Source organism: Lates calcarifer, linkage group LG12, assembly GCF_001640805.2.
Source record: "Lates calcarifer isolate ASB-BC8 linkage group LG12, TLL_Latcal_v3, whole genome shotgun sequence".
NCBI lineage: Eukaryota > Metazoa > Chordata > Actinopteri > Centropomidae > Lates > Lates calcarifer.
Window position 1 is genome coordinate 23,565,913 of NC_066844.1, and position 15,053 is coordinate 23,580,965.

The 15,053-nt window shown below is 39.3% G+C and overlaps 2 protein-coding genes across 3 annotated transcripts; both read left to right on the forward strand.

The window, feature by feature from the left end:
• Window positions 1–806: 806 nt before the first annotated feature.
• On the forward strand, window positions 807–6,354 carry LOC108886540 (interleukin-17 receptor C). Its single transcript, XM_018681466.2, has 15 exons — window positions 807–965; window positions 1,234–1,583; window positions 1,927–2,158; window positions 2,875–2,984; window positions 3,088–3,202; window positions 3,317–3,358; window positions 3,474–3,595; window positions 3,702–3,758; window positions 3,846–3,900; window positions 3,994–4,211; window positions 4,542–4,595; window positions 4,684–4,735; window positions 4,872–4,967; window positions 5,264–5,302; window positions 5,401–6,354. The coding sequence occupies exons 2-15, from the start codon at window positions 1,476–1,478 to the stop codon at window positions 6,072–6,074; spliced, it is 1,974 nt and encodes a 657-aa protein (XP_018536982.1). The 5' UTR covers window positions 807–965; window positions 1,234–1,475; the 3' UTR covers window positions 6,075–6,354.
• A 372-nt stretch (window positions 6,355–6,726) lies between these two features.
• Window positions 6,727–9,711, forward strand: LOC108886541 (protein disulfide isomerase Creld1). 2 transcript variants are annotated; one of them, XM_051074532.1, is made up of 6 exons: window positions 6,727–6,896; window positions 7,484–7,759; window positions 7,869–7,952; window positions 8,644–8,739; window positions 8,854–8,994; window positions 9,089–9,711. In XM_051074532.1, exons 2-6 carry the CDS (start codon window positions 7,588–7,590, stop codon window positions 9,307–9,309), a joined length of 714 nt encoding a protein of 237 aa, XP_050930489.1. In that variant the 5' UTR covers window positions 6,727–6,896; window positions 7,484–7,587; the 3' UTR covers window positions 9,310–9,711. The 2 variants fall into 2 exon arrangements, with proteins under 2 accessions (XP_050930489.1, XP_018536984.1); XM_018681468.2 differs by having other exon boundaries at window positions 7,565–7,759.
• The last annotated feature ends 5,342 nt before the right edge of the window (window positions 9,712–15,053 follow it).

Sequence of the window (15,053 nt, forward strand, 5' to 3'; positions counted from 1 at the left end):
AAGCAGCAGAGCTGGTTCTAATAGGTGGTGCTAGTTTTGCTTCACTTCACTTACTGTTTATTCACAGGTAGTTTAAACAAGGGCAGCTGAACATATCTTTCTACATAATCTAAATGTTGAGGAGAGAAATACTGTAGTTTTAAACACTGCAGATTAAACATATAAATCACCATAAAATGAAAAGTTCAGCGTCAGCGCCTGAGAGTCTCTCACAGAAAAATGCCACATCAATTTGCAAAGTACACAATAGGTGGTTGTGTTTTTTAGTCCACTGTGCACACGTCCCCAGAGTGATAGGCAGACAGAGGTTTTGTATTTGGTTTAGGGTTATGTGGTCAAACCAGTTGAGCTGCTGTATATGAGCTGTGTGCGGTTGTGTTTCATATGAGACTGTCCTCCTCTCACTGAATTGCATAATTAGTGTGGGTCAAAGGTATATGGATTCTTTTGAGCAGAGGTGATAAACTTGTTTGTCAAGACATGGTTTACTGGGAAGTGCAAAAGGAGGAATTCTTACCAAATCAGCACAATGATGAAAAACATAAAACAAATTGCTGCGAATAAACCAGTTATAAAGTGTTGACTTTGTTTAAAATGCAGGTCTCTGTATAACACTACTTTAATCCACTCCAGGGTGGAGTCTCTGTTCTGATTAAAACTAGCTGTGGACTTTGACCCATCAGAGTTGTGCTGGTTACACTGTAATGAGGAATTCAAAGCAGGAAGTGCATTTTAACATGTTTAGTGACTGAGCTGAGACTAAATCAGGGATGGACAAACTGAAAGAGAGAGAGAGAGAGAGAGAGAGAGGGAGGGGCCCTGAGTCATGACATTGACGTGCTGTATGGTGCAATTTCCACATGAATCAAACACTTCAAGGATACTTCAACAAGGTGTGGAGCTGATAATCCTTAGAAGAAATACATTCTTCAGATTGGATTACTTTAAGTGGGTCATTTGACAGAGTAAGTAACCAAGATAATATTTCTATGAGATTTCTAGTGTAATTTAATACAATTTCTAATGTTACATTAATGATACATATATATGTTGTAGCACTGTTTGTTCACATAAGGCCAGATGGAGGGACTATCCAGTTCAGTTATTAAATCTATTAAGGGATTTGTGAACTTGACAAATCAGGTTAGGCTTACTTCAGAAAACAGTTGGAGCTAGTTTGTTTATTCAAAGAAATGATCACAGCAACATTAATGTATGTCTCTTCTTCCTCAGGCCGTAAACAAAGGTGAAACCCAGATAACATCCACAACTATGCAATAACAGATTCTCTCGTTTCACTGCTCGCCATGCCACAAGTTTGTTCCAGCATATCGTCAAGTTAATCTCCAGCATAAAGTTGTGATGGGGAAGAAGACGCTGGACTCGTTTAACAAGGGTTTCAAGATGCTCTTGGAGAAAGATATGTGCAGAAAAATGCAGTAGGACTCAAATCTTTCTGATCGTCCTGAGACAAAATGTTTCTTCATGGATGGTCCGTCTGGGTGGTTTTACTGATCCTACGCATGTCAGCCTGTGGTCTGAAGATTTCTGGATATGACGGCGATGAAGTCATTTGCTCACAGGTACTCTGAGGCACGCTGCTCAGATACACTGAAGCAGACATTTCCTGTGCTGCAGTACAGTACATAGAGTTTTTGTTGACAGATTACACTTTTAATTTCCTTTAAGTACTGCTGTAGCCTGCTCTGACATTTTAATTTCCCTTCTCACTGATTTAGTGTTTTATTCTCAAACATTCATTTAACACACAAAGGTTTACAACCATCTTCCGGCTTGTCATAATATAGCGTTGTATGCACGTCAGTCCCAATATAGGCTTCTGAACAGCAAATATTTGCTCTCCAGACTGACTCAGTGAAATGTAAATGTAAACTGTTTCCTTTATCAAACTTTGCCTCCTTGAAGGGCCTCTCTGGATGCGTCATGAAGGATGAGATATTCCCTCGAACAGAAAGTAATGTGGATGTTCCAAGCCTGACAGCAAATTTCAAGCTCTGCTCAAAGAACAACGAGTCGTGCTCATTATGTCTGGAGATAGACGCAGAGCTCGGCATCCGTCCTGATAAAGATATGGAGGATGAAGGCCACTCAGGGCTCGATGAGGAGGATGATGGTGAGGAGAGCAGGAATCCAAAAGGTATAAACTAAGACTACATGCAGCCCACTGTCATGTCATTACTTATTATTTATACTGATATTATATTATATATTATATATATGATATTAGACCATCTCCCAAAATAAACCACAAGTTTTTTAGCTTTACTCTTCTGTCAAAGTTGCACACGTGACAAATTAAAGGGAAAACCTAAAAAATGAGTGGAGAAACAGGAAGACCCTGCCCCCACCTGTAGAGGCACGAGGGGTCATAAAATTATGTGACTCATATTTTATGGTCACCAGATCTCAACACAATTAAACACCTGTGAGAATTTTTTGACTGACGTGTTAGACAGCGCTCTCCACCACCAACATCAACATGCCAAAGTAATATCTTTTCCATCCCTTCAGTTGAATCCGGAGACTTGTGGTAGTTCAACACATAACTAAGATTTTTCCTTTAATTCGTCACCTGTCTGCAGTTACAAGTAGAAACTGTTTTGAAATTCAAGATCTGACAATGAACTATTGAAGAGCATGTTGTGGGATGTTGTGAAATCATTACTGGAAGACAGAATGAGCTAACATGGAAATTGGGGTGAAAAGGTGAAATGAACAGTGTTTTGTTGTAGTTGTGTAAACAGTTGCTATACACTGGTTTGGTCTTTTAAGTGTGAGTTTTAAGTACTTTTACTCACAGTTAATTGTGCCATCACTGTTTCTCTCTGTGTCATGTTTTTTCTGTCACAACAGCTTTACGCAGTGTGACCGTGTGTTACCAAATGGCACCTACCATGCCTACATGCAAGAAGGTGGAGTTTACAGTCAATCATACAGCTCTTACTCAGCAAAACCAGACAAAGGTACAGTAAACTCCATGTATGAGAATCTAAACTCTGTCAGCAGGGACAAACTGTACGCTCACTTCCAGACACCTTGTCTTATAAACTCTTGTGACTTCCATAGATATCCATGGTGATTGCTGAGCCATCTGGGGTTTTCTTCAGCAGTAAAGTGTACGTTTATCCTTTCAAATTACTGCATCTGACTCAAGAAGTTGTTGCTCCCTCTCTAGATGAAGGTAAAGTTTGGTCTTTCAGTGATTTCAACTTCAAAGCATCTGTTGAATTTATACCTGGATGCCACATGAATGGTAACAGTGCTTAACACATACTGTTTCACTATCTGTCCTCAGTGTGTTCCCAGAAGCTGAGGAAATGTGAAAACAAGTGTCGTGGTAAGAAAAAAAAAACAAAACAAAACAAAAAAACACATAACACATTGACTAGTTTTCCTTGTGTCATTTTGTATTTGTCTTTCTGTAGTTAACTTTATTCTTTCTTTTTTTTCAGTGCCCAAACTCAGCTTTTTAATTCACAAAGAGAGGAATTATGTGGAGCTGCAGTTTGATGGCATGAATAATAATAGCCTCCCCAACATGTGTGTCCAGTATGAGAAGAATGGGACATGCCAGGTCAGTGTCACCAGTGTTTACAAAGTGACTAGTAACTGCAGCTGTCAGATATGTGATGTAGTGAAGTAAAAACTGCTTTATTTCCCTCTGAAATGTTACTTTACAGAGTTGGAACAGGAGGACCATGCCACTCTATTCTGTGACCCACTGCATGTGTCTCCAGGTACAGTCACTTACACTTAATGATTACTTACAGCCAACAAACAAACAGTGCTGTGTTATATGACTGACTTTTTTGTGGGTTTTCTAGACATGGTATGATCAGGAGTACAGGCGGTCTCAACACTGCCTCTTCAAAAACAAGGGTGAGAAGGCTTAAGGTCTCTTTCATAAGTTTCAGTTTACAGGGTCAAAGTGTTGGGTCATTTATCCTTTGTATGCTGCTTTCTCCACCCCAGGTTTATTCCAAAGAAACGTGTGGGAGAACGTGACAGTGTCTCTGGGTCAGCGTCAAACAAACAACGATGGCACAATGCTGTTGTGGAACCTATCTGCCCCCTGCAGGCTGGAGAGTGAGGTGTGGCCCTGTCAAAAGGAGGTCAGCTGCAGGGAGAAGAAGGGCTTCAGACAACAGCTGGGAAATGGCACGTGGAAACAAAACAGCAAAGGACTCTGGGTAAGGAAAATGTAGTGAGCCCTGTACCCCTCATTTTTAATGTGTTTGTTTAGAGTTTAACCCCTCTGCCACAAATGAACTTGTTTCAACCCTAAACTGAAGCTATATAAAGTTAGCACCAAATATGATGAAAATATTCTGGATGTCTCGTACAGAATTTTATATACATTTCCAACAAACTTCAAATATCAATTTCCAGGCATTTCACATGTTTATGTCACTGGAAACTTTTAGATTTCTGCTAGAATTTCTGAATTTCTGTAGGTTTGATGAGTGTGTGGCTGCACAGCATGTTTAAGAAACTAAGATTCACAGTTGTGTCCTCCTCAGGAGATAACAGGGACATTCGAAGGCATCGACCTCCAGCCCTCACCGTGTGTGATGGTAAAGTATTCTCAACTGTATTCTCAAGAGTCATACACTATAAATTACTGAGGCTGAATAACTCATTCATGTTTATCCATTTGTGCAGGTGAAAGTAGAGGGAATGGGACGTGAGCTGGGCCCATTCTGTTTTACTAACAGTAAGTCTGACACATTTAAACATACATGATGAGACTGATACTGGTTGGGCATGATATATTGTATTTAGCTAATATACAGTGCCTGTTACTTGACAAAAATATATATAAATGGAGTGTTTTTTTGTACTCCTTGCAGCTGACAGGTGGCGCTGGAGTCTCCTGGTTGTCGGTGTTATGATGCTGGTTTGCTTGACTGTGCTCATTATTTATTTGCTACGTGACTTTATCAAAAGTAAGTTTTACCTTTCTTTTTGCACTAAGTGTGTTAAATGTGTAAGAATAGCAGGAAACCCCCACAGTGTGAATTACTGAGGAAGAAGACAGAGCAGTGTTTAATTCCTCTGCTCTAGAAGCTGTAACCAACTCACGATAAAATATGTGTCGTCCAACTTGAATTAAATTTCCTCGGGCACTCACCACAAATACACCTTTTACTTCCCTCGAAGACCAAATCTTGTTTACTAGTCGTGAGAATTGTTCAGAACGTATGCACTCATATGTTTACTCCTACTTTTCAAACTTTTCTAGAATGGGTGTGGAGCTGCCATCATGGAGGATTTGTAAAGAGTGAGTTCTTTCTCCTTTACCCTAAAAAAAATACATAAAGTCAGGATGGAACAAGCAAAATCTCTGACATTCATCCCTCTTTTCTTTCCTCTTTAAAGTTGGCAGAAAGGGTCGCGTGGTGTTGCTGAGCCCCCCAGATGTGGATGATAGTGTTTCACAGTCAGTTGGTCGACTCGGCTCTCTGCTCAGAAACCAAGACTTCAATGTGTCTGTGGACCAGTGGAGCAGGAGGGAGCAGTGCGCTCTGGGGCCCCTGCCATGGTTGCACTCCCAGCTACTGGAGCTGAGCCAAGTTGTGGTCGTTCTGACCCACAGAGCCTTGGAGAGGACGGAGGAGTGGGCCTGTCAGCACAAGGAGGTTATCAAGACAAAGGGGGAAGACATGGGTCTCCCTCAGATATGGTCCCCCTACTCTGACGTGTTCACAGCCTCTCTGTGCCTCATTCAAGCGTACAAACAGCAGGGCAGGGCTGCAGAACGTTTTGTTCTGGTGAAATTTGACTCCCATCCCACGGGCAGGAATCTACCAGAGCTTCTTCAGGGGCTGCCTCTGTTTCAGCTCCCCTCTCAAACCCAGGCTCTCCTCACTGAGCTAACTGTGGGAAGGACAGGAGGGAGATCACCTGGAAAGACATGGACAGGGTGGAAATGGGGTGGCTCAGATGGATGGAGAGCACAGCCTAAAAAGGGACCAAACCAGCAGAAAGAGTCACTACATAAATATCTGGGAACTGAGAAAAACTTGGAGACAGAACCCTTAAAGCACCCGTAAATGTCATGAAGGACGTGTTCATCCAAGATGGATGAAATTAATTATGGCACTGGAAAGGTTTGCAGTTGTTACAAATCCCATAAGAAGACCAAAATCAACAGTACATGATTCTACCTCTCAGAACTGTTGAGGCCGTTTATGTCCACACAGGATGTTAACGAAGTAGTGCATGTGTGTAGGACAGTTTTCAGCTGAGGATTTGGTGCACTAGTTGTACAGCGTCTCGAGATAACTTCTGTTGTGAATTGGCGCTATATAAATAAAATTTGACTTGACTTGACTTGACATGAGTTGTACATCACAGAGGAATAATCTACACCACTCATTAGGTTTTTAGTATCAATTCATTGTTTGTTTTGGCCTTTTGATGGAATTTGTTGACCAGAAGTAAGATATAAAATATAACCAGACTTATTCTTTAAGCTGCAAAATGTTTAACTTACTATCCCACAGACTAAATATATCCATGTACTCTAAGTCTGCGCACACTTGTCTATAAATAAATTTGCTTATTTCTGCGCATGGCAGATCTCGGGTTGTGATTGGCTGTCTTTTAGGGCAGAGCGGTGGATCTGATTCGTGCTTCCCAGTGTCAGTTTAAGCACACGGAGGAGTCGCTTGTTACATACTGCGGAGCATCCTGGCGGGGCGGCGTTCGGTGGCTGATACGTTCCCCGCTCGCCCGGGAGGGTCAGGGTTATTGTCTGTAACACAAAAACCACAAAAGCGTCGCGGAGTGGAACAAGTGCGTCTCAACTGGAGTTACTACGTTAAAACTACCAAAGACAAGACTGCACGGATTAGTCGACGCACTTGGAAGAGGTAGAGAAAAGATTTAAACCAGCTCTAGATTATGTTTGAAGGTGGACTCTGTTGCTTGTTGACTGTCCCAGTGTCTCAGAATGTGACCCCATGTGTAAATGTTAAAGAAATATAATCAAAGTAAATGAAGTTAAACGAACCCATCACAAACACCACAGTAGGTTTACGATTAAATTCCATAATCTGCTACATTTTAGGATTACTAATGAAAGTAGTTTGTCATGAGGAATAAAGGGTCTGTCACACAACAACAAGGCAGAAACTGGCAAATAATCCGCTACTTTTTGCAAACGTTTTAGTTTTCCAAATTCAAGTGACAATTAATATGGTAATATTTCTGTCTTATTTCATGAGAGCCACACAGTGGTCGAAGAAGACCTGGGACTTTTGGTTAAAAGTAGCAATATCACAATGTACAAATTCTCTCTTACAAGCAAAATTCAGTTCAAAATGTGACTTTAAGTTCAGAAGTACGATTAGAAAACATCACACAGTAATCTTTTAATCAACAACTTCTTTTTCATGTTGTTGGTTTGGATTGTCCCGAAGATGAAACTTTTTTCTCCCTTGTATATTCACTCTGACAGCAGTGCTTTCCTAGTTATTAAGCTCCCAACTTGCAAACATCATTCAACAAAACGTAATGTTATATTCTGGATGAAATAAAGAACTTCTGGACCAGGTGGGACAGATGGGAGGAAGTATGCTTCACAGGAACCTGCTGCAGGCTGCTTGGCTGTGTTGTCTCTTGGCTGTTCAAGTCCACAGCTGTCCTGGTACCTGCTCTAAGTGTTCAGGCCCAGAAAATGACCAGTGTGAGGAATGTAGAGCAGGCTGGACACTTCACAATAACACCTGTGTAGGTACTGTATGCAGAGCTTTGTGTTTGAATCTGGAAACCATGTACATATGATATAAGACAAGGAGAATAACTCCTGTCTTGATAATAAAATGTATTGATTTGTTTCATAGACATTGATGAGTGCGGCACAGAGCTGGGCAGCTGTCCTCCTAACAGCTACTGCTTCAATACAGAGGGGTCCTTCGAGTGCAGAGGTTAGTGGGTCAGAACTGTGTTTTTTATAGAGAGATAGAATTGATTTATTTACTAACTCGCTGCACTGGAGAGCTTTCAATTCCCATATAAAATATTACTTTATTAGTCTGTCTTTCTGTCAATAATCCCATTGTTGCAAATGCTTTTGGGTGCAAACATTTGGTCAACTCCAAGAACCAGAGCACATGAAGCAAACATTTGGTTGACTAAAATTGCTGATGCGTCTTTTTATTTCTTTAAAGACTTGAAAACCTTGAAAGATGCGGTAGAGGAATAGAGAATTGATGTAGAAGTATATTGTATGGTTTATGAGACAAGACAATTGTGTGTATCTGCTGCCCTCTATCAGCTAGAAGAGTTACAACACAGAAAACTGTTAAATACATTTACTCTGACTTCATATGTGGATCTTAAATTAGCAAATTTAAGATTCTCTACTCCCCTTGCATAAGTTAACTCTGTTGTAATCAGTACACAATCTCTATGTCACCAAATGGTTGTTATATATCAGAAACCCAGATATTTTGCACATCTTGCAACCATAAAACACATTAAAGCCTAAAATATGCAATAAAATGCATTGTGGCCATAACTATACTGGTTAGTGGAGGTATACCATAATTCTAGTTTGGTATATCATATATAACATTTACAGCTGTTGACAACACAAAATCGTGACTCTCTCCTCAGACTGTGACCCAGCCTGTGTGGGATGTATGGGTAGTGGGCCAGCACGCTGCAGAAAATGTGCCTCTGGATACAGACTGGCGGGGTCCAAGTGCTTGGGTAATTACATATAAGAAATGACTTTAAGTATCTTGTCATTAGCATGCATTAAGCAGCAGTAATCAACAAGTCTCTGGTGTGATCATATCGTGTGCCACTGTTTCATTTGCTCAGATATAGATGAGTGTAGTGACAGGGTACTCGCCTGCCATGGTCTGGATGAGATCTGTACCAACACAGATGGCTCATTCCACTGTGACTGTGCAAAAGGATTCATCCGCAAGGACAGTGTTTGTGTGAGGAAGCAGCTGCCTAGTGAGTCTTATCATACACACAGAAGGATGCTTACACCCACGCCTAACACTTAACCTCACCGCAAACACTGCTCACACATCCATCTCCCCTGCAGGTGTTCAGGAGAAAGGGCTGTTTGAAGATATCCAGGATGATGAGGTGGAAGTGCTGCAGCAGATGTTCTTCGGGGTGGTGCTTTGTGCTCTGGCCACACTGGCTGCTAAGGGGGATATGGTTTACACATCTGTATTCATGGGAGCAGTGGCAGCCATGGCAGGGTACTGGCTTTCTGACCGGGGAGACCGTGTGTTAAACAGCTTCCTGAAGGGGCGTTAAAGCTCAAAATCGATGCAAAAAGGACTAAAACATTTCATATGGCAGGTGTACAAATGCATTTTCCACTGTGCAAGCCGGTGAATCTTATGCATTAGTTTGTATTCTGGACAATATAAGTTATTGATATGAAAATACTTTATGCTATGAAAGATATTTATTATGTTCAATTTTCTCTTTCTTTTATGTTCTGTTGTATTTTATATTTTTAACTGGACGGCTGTTAACGGTTAAATAAATCCAGTAAAAATGTATATATCAGACCCTTAAACCCACTATTAGTGGCAATAATAATAATAATAATAATAATAATAATAGAAGCTGCTGTAATTACCTACAGTATACATATTTGTTACAGTATCAAGCTCATTAGCTTGGCTATTACAAATTACATGTGGTCACAAATAAAAGTGTCATCTTCTGATTTTGTGCACTGGCAATGCGTCTGGCGCATGGCTGTCCGCCAGATCTTCTAATATATCTAAGCCTTCTCTCCGTCTTTACGGTGGATGTATTTTAAAACAAATCCGAGGCGATTGCTAGGCGGATCAGAATCGACTGGACAATCAGTGATTTTCTGCCAATGTAAACTGACGTATGTCGTCATTGGTCACGACGTGTCTCCTCATTGGCCAGGACCTTCTAGGAGGAGCCAGAGAGGCGGAGACAGGAAGTCGGAAAACAGATTTAAAACAACTCTGAAGAATTGTTCTGTTTGCCAGTACTGTGTGAAAACGTCGTTACCGGAGAAGTCTGGATGCTAAAGCAAACACCGGAGCTGCTTTTATGTCTAGCACGAGTAAGAATGGATGCTGAACACTCCTGCGGCGTGAAGGTAAGACAAACAGTTAGCGGCTAGCGTTAGCATTAACGTTATCGGATAGCGTTAGCATTAGCAGCGAGCGTTAGGATTTAAGTAAATAAAACCAACTGGTCGTAGCAGCTGCCACAATTGTAGAGTTTTACAGAAACGGGGATAAAAGAGTATTTAGTCTTTTTTAGTCTATTCAAACGGCAGGAGGGTGTTCTAAACCTTCCTGGTGGCAGCAGCTGATACTGTGTAGCTGGATCAGTTAGATGGATCAGTTGTTATCTTGTTGGCTTGCCTTAGTACAGCCTGCTCATAGACTGCAGGGATGGGTGCTGCCCTACACCTATGATTTTCCATGCAGTTTGTGTGAGTCGGACCAGTTTTGTTGCCCAGAGAGGTTACCAAACTAAGCTGTGATGTCGTATCTAATTAGGGTCTCAAAGACCGCCTGATAAGACTACCATAAATGGCTGATCTACAGCATGGTCCGCTTCTTTGTGGTTATTTTGCATGGTATTATGTCTTTGTAGTTTTGTGTCTATTCCTGGTCATTTAACGTTTCTTTGTGGTCATTTGGTGTTTCAGTGTGGCAGTTAAGCACCTCATTGTGATCATTTTGCGACTAAGTTTGTTGTTGTTTTTTGTTGCCTCTGTCATTTTGCGTGTCTTCGTAGTTTTGTGGTAGTAATGTGTCCATAGATCCCCTGTTGTTTTGATTAGAAATGTGTTTGTGGTGGCTTGAGACTTTGTTGAGCTCAGTTTTGTGGTAAATTCAAGCTTGAAAATTAGATCTTAACTCTGTGCTCCTCCACAAATTTTAATCCTCAAGAGTAGGTCACAGTGTATGAGCTGAGATTACTGTTAGAAATTATTATAAAAACTATTTTAAAAACTGCTTTTATCTCCGAGACCAATAAAGTCATATTCTAGTAACATAATTTATTCACCTCAAAACTGAAAGTCAAGGTTCTAGTGTTTAGCTTTCAGTCTACACTGTTCAGGTTTTGGAGGTGAACTGTTCTTTATTAATTAGATTATTTGTTTGTGTGGTAGTGTGTCGTACATTTGTTTTCCAGGTTTACTGGTTCAGATGCTGCAGCCTGGACAGAAACACCAGCTCTCACCTTACAAACCAAATAGGTATGTGTCCTAAAGATTTACCCAGTGAAAAAAACGTGTCGATGAACTGAATTATTAATGTTAGTAACAGGGATACTGTTTAAATCCTTTGTATTTTATGGGGATGTGCATTAATAATCGATCAGTCAATTAATTGACACGGTAAACATCGTCGACATCTATTTTTACGAGTCTAATTTTTATTTGACTAATTTTTAATCGGGTGGCGGTGGGAGGAGATTTATGTTTCTTCATAGAGACGTAGAACTAATGTTGATGGTTCTGTTTCTGCCCAGTGCTGCATCTTGCTCTGTATGGTGCATTATAGTGAGGGGGTGCTTAATGGTGCTCACCTGGCAGGAGTTATTGTTTTAATAGTTTAATACGGCCTATAGGCTGTTAACCGAGCTACCGTTAACGTCACCTTACGTTGTCTCTAGATGCCCAGCTTGTTTTAGGTTAGGATTCCTTCAGTGTTCATCATCCAGGAGGTTTTACTGGGAGCTGAATTATCCACCGAGCCTCATTGAATGAAGCAGTTTCATATATATATATATATATTTTTTTTTAATTTCTCCGCGACGCGGACACGGACGTTGAGAGCGGCTGTTTGCGCAGCTTGCTTCTCTAATCACTGAAGATCCAGACGTCTGATGACAAAAATCCTTCATCTGGTTTAAGACTAGTGTTATAACAATATATAAAGTGACAGTGACTTGAAACAATAAGAAAGTAGTCGGGTGAAAATGTTTTAATGTCCGGGCATCCGGCCGTCAGCCGGCGCTTACTGAAAACACTGTGGATTTACCTAAACGCTCATGTGGCAGCTTACGACAGGAACAAATAACAAATAGCTTTGGTGACTTAAATGATGTCAGACAATATGCAGCTACAGCTCTGAAAAAGAATCTGACGGAAGCCAAGAAAGATGCAATAACAAGGGCTGCATGGACAGCTCTCACGTTGGATTTTTTTTGTCACTGTCGCCTGCTGTTACATGGACGGTGACTGAAACATTTCAGGTTCTGTGCTTTAAACTCAGCACAGATGAGACACACTGCTGAGAACTAGTCTGAGGTGCGTTGTTGATGAGTTGAGCTTGGGAGGTAAAGTTAGTGCATCTGTACACTACAGTGCAAAAAACATAACATGACAACATATTTTGGTTTTGGTGGAGGGCACGTGTTAAGGATCACGTCACGAGTAATCGACTTAAATTGTCTTGATTAATCAACTTGGTATTTAATGAATGAGTTTGGTATTGAATCTAATAATAACTGATTAACACGTCTATAAATTGTTAGAAATACTTGTACTATGCTTCAAAAATGTACTTAAGTGAAAGTGTTTATTATGCAGTTATATTTATTGTTATTCATTCTTAAAGATGTGATGCTTTTTCTTGTCATATGTGAAAGTAAACAACACATTTTCTGAGACACTATGCTAACGTTTGGAAAATGTTCTGGTTTGGCTGTAATATTGAATATTCATGTCTGTTTTAGGGTTAAATTGTTGATGAGGAATAGATATTAGTGTAATGATAATTTTCTTTTGTATATTTCTCTTTATTTCCTCCAAGTGTCACCACTTCCACCACGATTGCAGAGAGTCTTTGCACAATGAAGTTTTTTGAGACCAGGACTGAGGCCTCCAGGTAATTTACAAACAGCTTTACATAAACTGTCCAACACAGAGCACTGACATTAAATTATATATCTTTAGTAACTGATCTGAAGTCTCAATAGTTTGATTTGTCACAAAAGGCTTCACTACCCTGATCGGGGGAGGATAAAATCACTCAGAATGCACCTCACACCACCTCACAAATCTGACATGATCATTTTTAGAACAAACCGATAATCAGACCTTTGTTGACTTCGATTGGGTGGGGGGATTTGGGCCAATAATCAGCCCTGTTATCTTTTGGTGTGTACCTTGCTTTACTCTCTAATTATCACACTTTCTCTCTCTCTGTCCCCCTTGTCCCTCTGTCTCTTTCTTTCTCATTAGTGCAGTAAATCTTAATATCAGTTCAGTGTCACACTATAAACACTGTCATTTTGCTACATTTTGGCTTCTATCAACCAAATTTAGTTCAAATTTTAACTGACTTTGGAAAAAAAAAACATTTCCATCTACTACTGTTGTGTGAATATCAGGAACTGGTGGAATAAATTCTCCAGTCAGAGCAGCTTCTTCCATCTTTGTACTTTTATTTTGATGTGTTAAAAGTCACATATTTATATTAATGTTTGTTGTGATTTTCTCCACAGGATTCAAACCTTAACCATAAAGTCACAGAGAAAAGACAGATATGAAGACATTTCCAGAAGGTCAGTGTTAGTTTATTCTTTTCGGTCTGACTGTCATTATCTCAGCTGCAGTTGGACTCATTAAAACCTCTTGTCTGGAACAAATTAAAGCTGCTGTAAATCAGTTTTAATTAGTATCAATTAATATTTTTCAACAATGTACTTGCAAAAATAAGTCTAAAAAATAGTATTGAATATTAAGTATAAAACCTATAAATATTAATGTAAAACAATTCTATATGTCTATATAAATATGTCAATGAATTAAGCATGAAACCTGTAAAAAATAAAAGTAGAACCTTAAAAAACTGTCTAAACAATAAGTCTAGCAGTATAAAGCCTTTAAAGAAGATAATTAAAACTAAAACATAAATATTAAACATTTTAAAAAATAAAATAAAAACCCTTAAAATATACCTGAACAATGAGTGTAAAAGTTAAGTATAAAACCATAAAAACAAATATAAAACCAGAAAATATATATTTTCAGAACATTTAAAAATATGTCCAAAAACGTAAAGCATGAGAATCATGACCCTTTTCTTAAAATGCAATAAAATGATTTATACAACATCAGTTTCAAAATAGAGAAATGTGACTCAGAGGTTTAGGGATGCACTTGTAATGATTTTGTTACAGGTGGTACAGAAAAACTGTAGTGTTTTCACTTGAACAACAGGATACCAACACTGTTTTCATCAGTTAGATGATGAAAACAGTGTTGCTGCTGTCTTTTCCTCCTGCAGAGACAAGAACATTTGTTCATCACAGAAATTTGATACTAATTACAATGACTTAAACTTAACTTTTAGTTTCAGTATGACATATTTTAATGTGTTTTTTCCAATCACTACAGTCAATGACTACAAATAGTTCTGAAACTCTATAAAATAAAAACCTACTGTAATTATTACAGCTATTCCTCAAATTTCACAGAGACAAACATGAACCATGTAATAAATACAGGAAAGCAGATTAAACTGGTTTATTGCACAGTACTTGCTTTTAGCCAGAGGTTAGGGTTACAGCTTTTAACCAGAGATTAGTTAGGCTTTCATTTGCAAGCTGCAAGTACAGAGTAGTTGCCATTTCTGCATTACAAAATCTATTTTATGATATGAATTCAAAAACAGAGAAACTGAACTCAAAAAGTAAGTTACAACACTTAATTGATTCTGTTCTAGACAAAATTTAACTACTTTTGTTGTCCTCTTCAGGTGATGTGGTCCTCTCCTCCTCCTCCTCCTGCAGAGACAGAACATGTCAATCACAGAAACCGCCAAAAGCTTCAAGTCCTTAAAATATATTATGAATATCTGATGATTGATGTTTTTCGACGCCATACTATACTATGACATTTTTTCATGATTTTTGACGCCATACTATACTGTGACATTTTTTCATGTTTTTTGACGCCATACTATACTATGACATTTTTTGACCGTTTTTGATACCATACTATACTATGACATTTTTTCATGTTTTTTGACGCCATACTATAC

Coding starts and splice junctions, on each gene's coding strand:
- LOC108886540 (XM_018681466.2), top strand. CDS start 1,476: ATGTTTCTTCATGGATGGTCCGTCTGGGTGGTTTTACTGATCCTACGC. Junction 3,596..3,701: donor AGAAGAATGGGACATGCCAG/GTCAGTGTCACC, acceptor GTTACTTTACAG/AGTTGGAACAGGAGGACCAT. Junction 4,968..5,263: donor GCTACGTGACTTTATCAAAA/GTAAGTTTTACC, acceptor AAACTTTTCTAG/AATGGGTGTGGAGCTGCCAT.
- LOC108886541 (XM_051074532.1), top strand. CDS start 7,588: ATGGGAGGAAGTATGCTTCACAGGAACCTGCTGCAGGCTGCTTGGCTG. Junction 7,953..8,643: donor GGGGTCCTTCGAGTGCAGAG/GTTAGTGGGTCA, acceptor CTCTCTCCTCAG/ACTGTGACCCAGCCTGTGTG. Junction 8,740..8,853: donor GGCGGGGTCCAAGTGCTTGG/GTAATTACATAT, acceptor TCATTTGCTCAG/ATATAGATGAGTGTAGTGAC.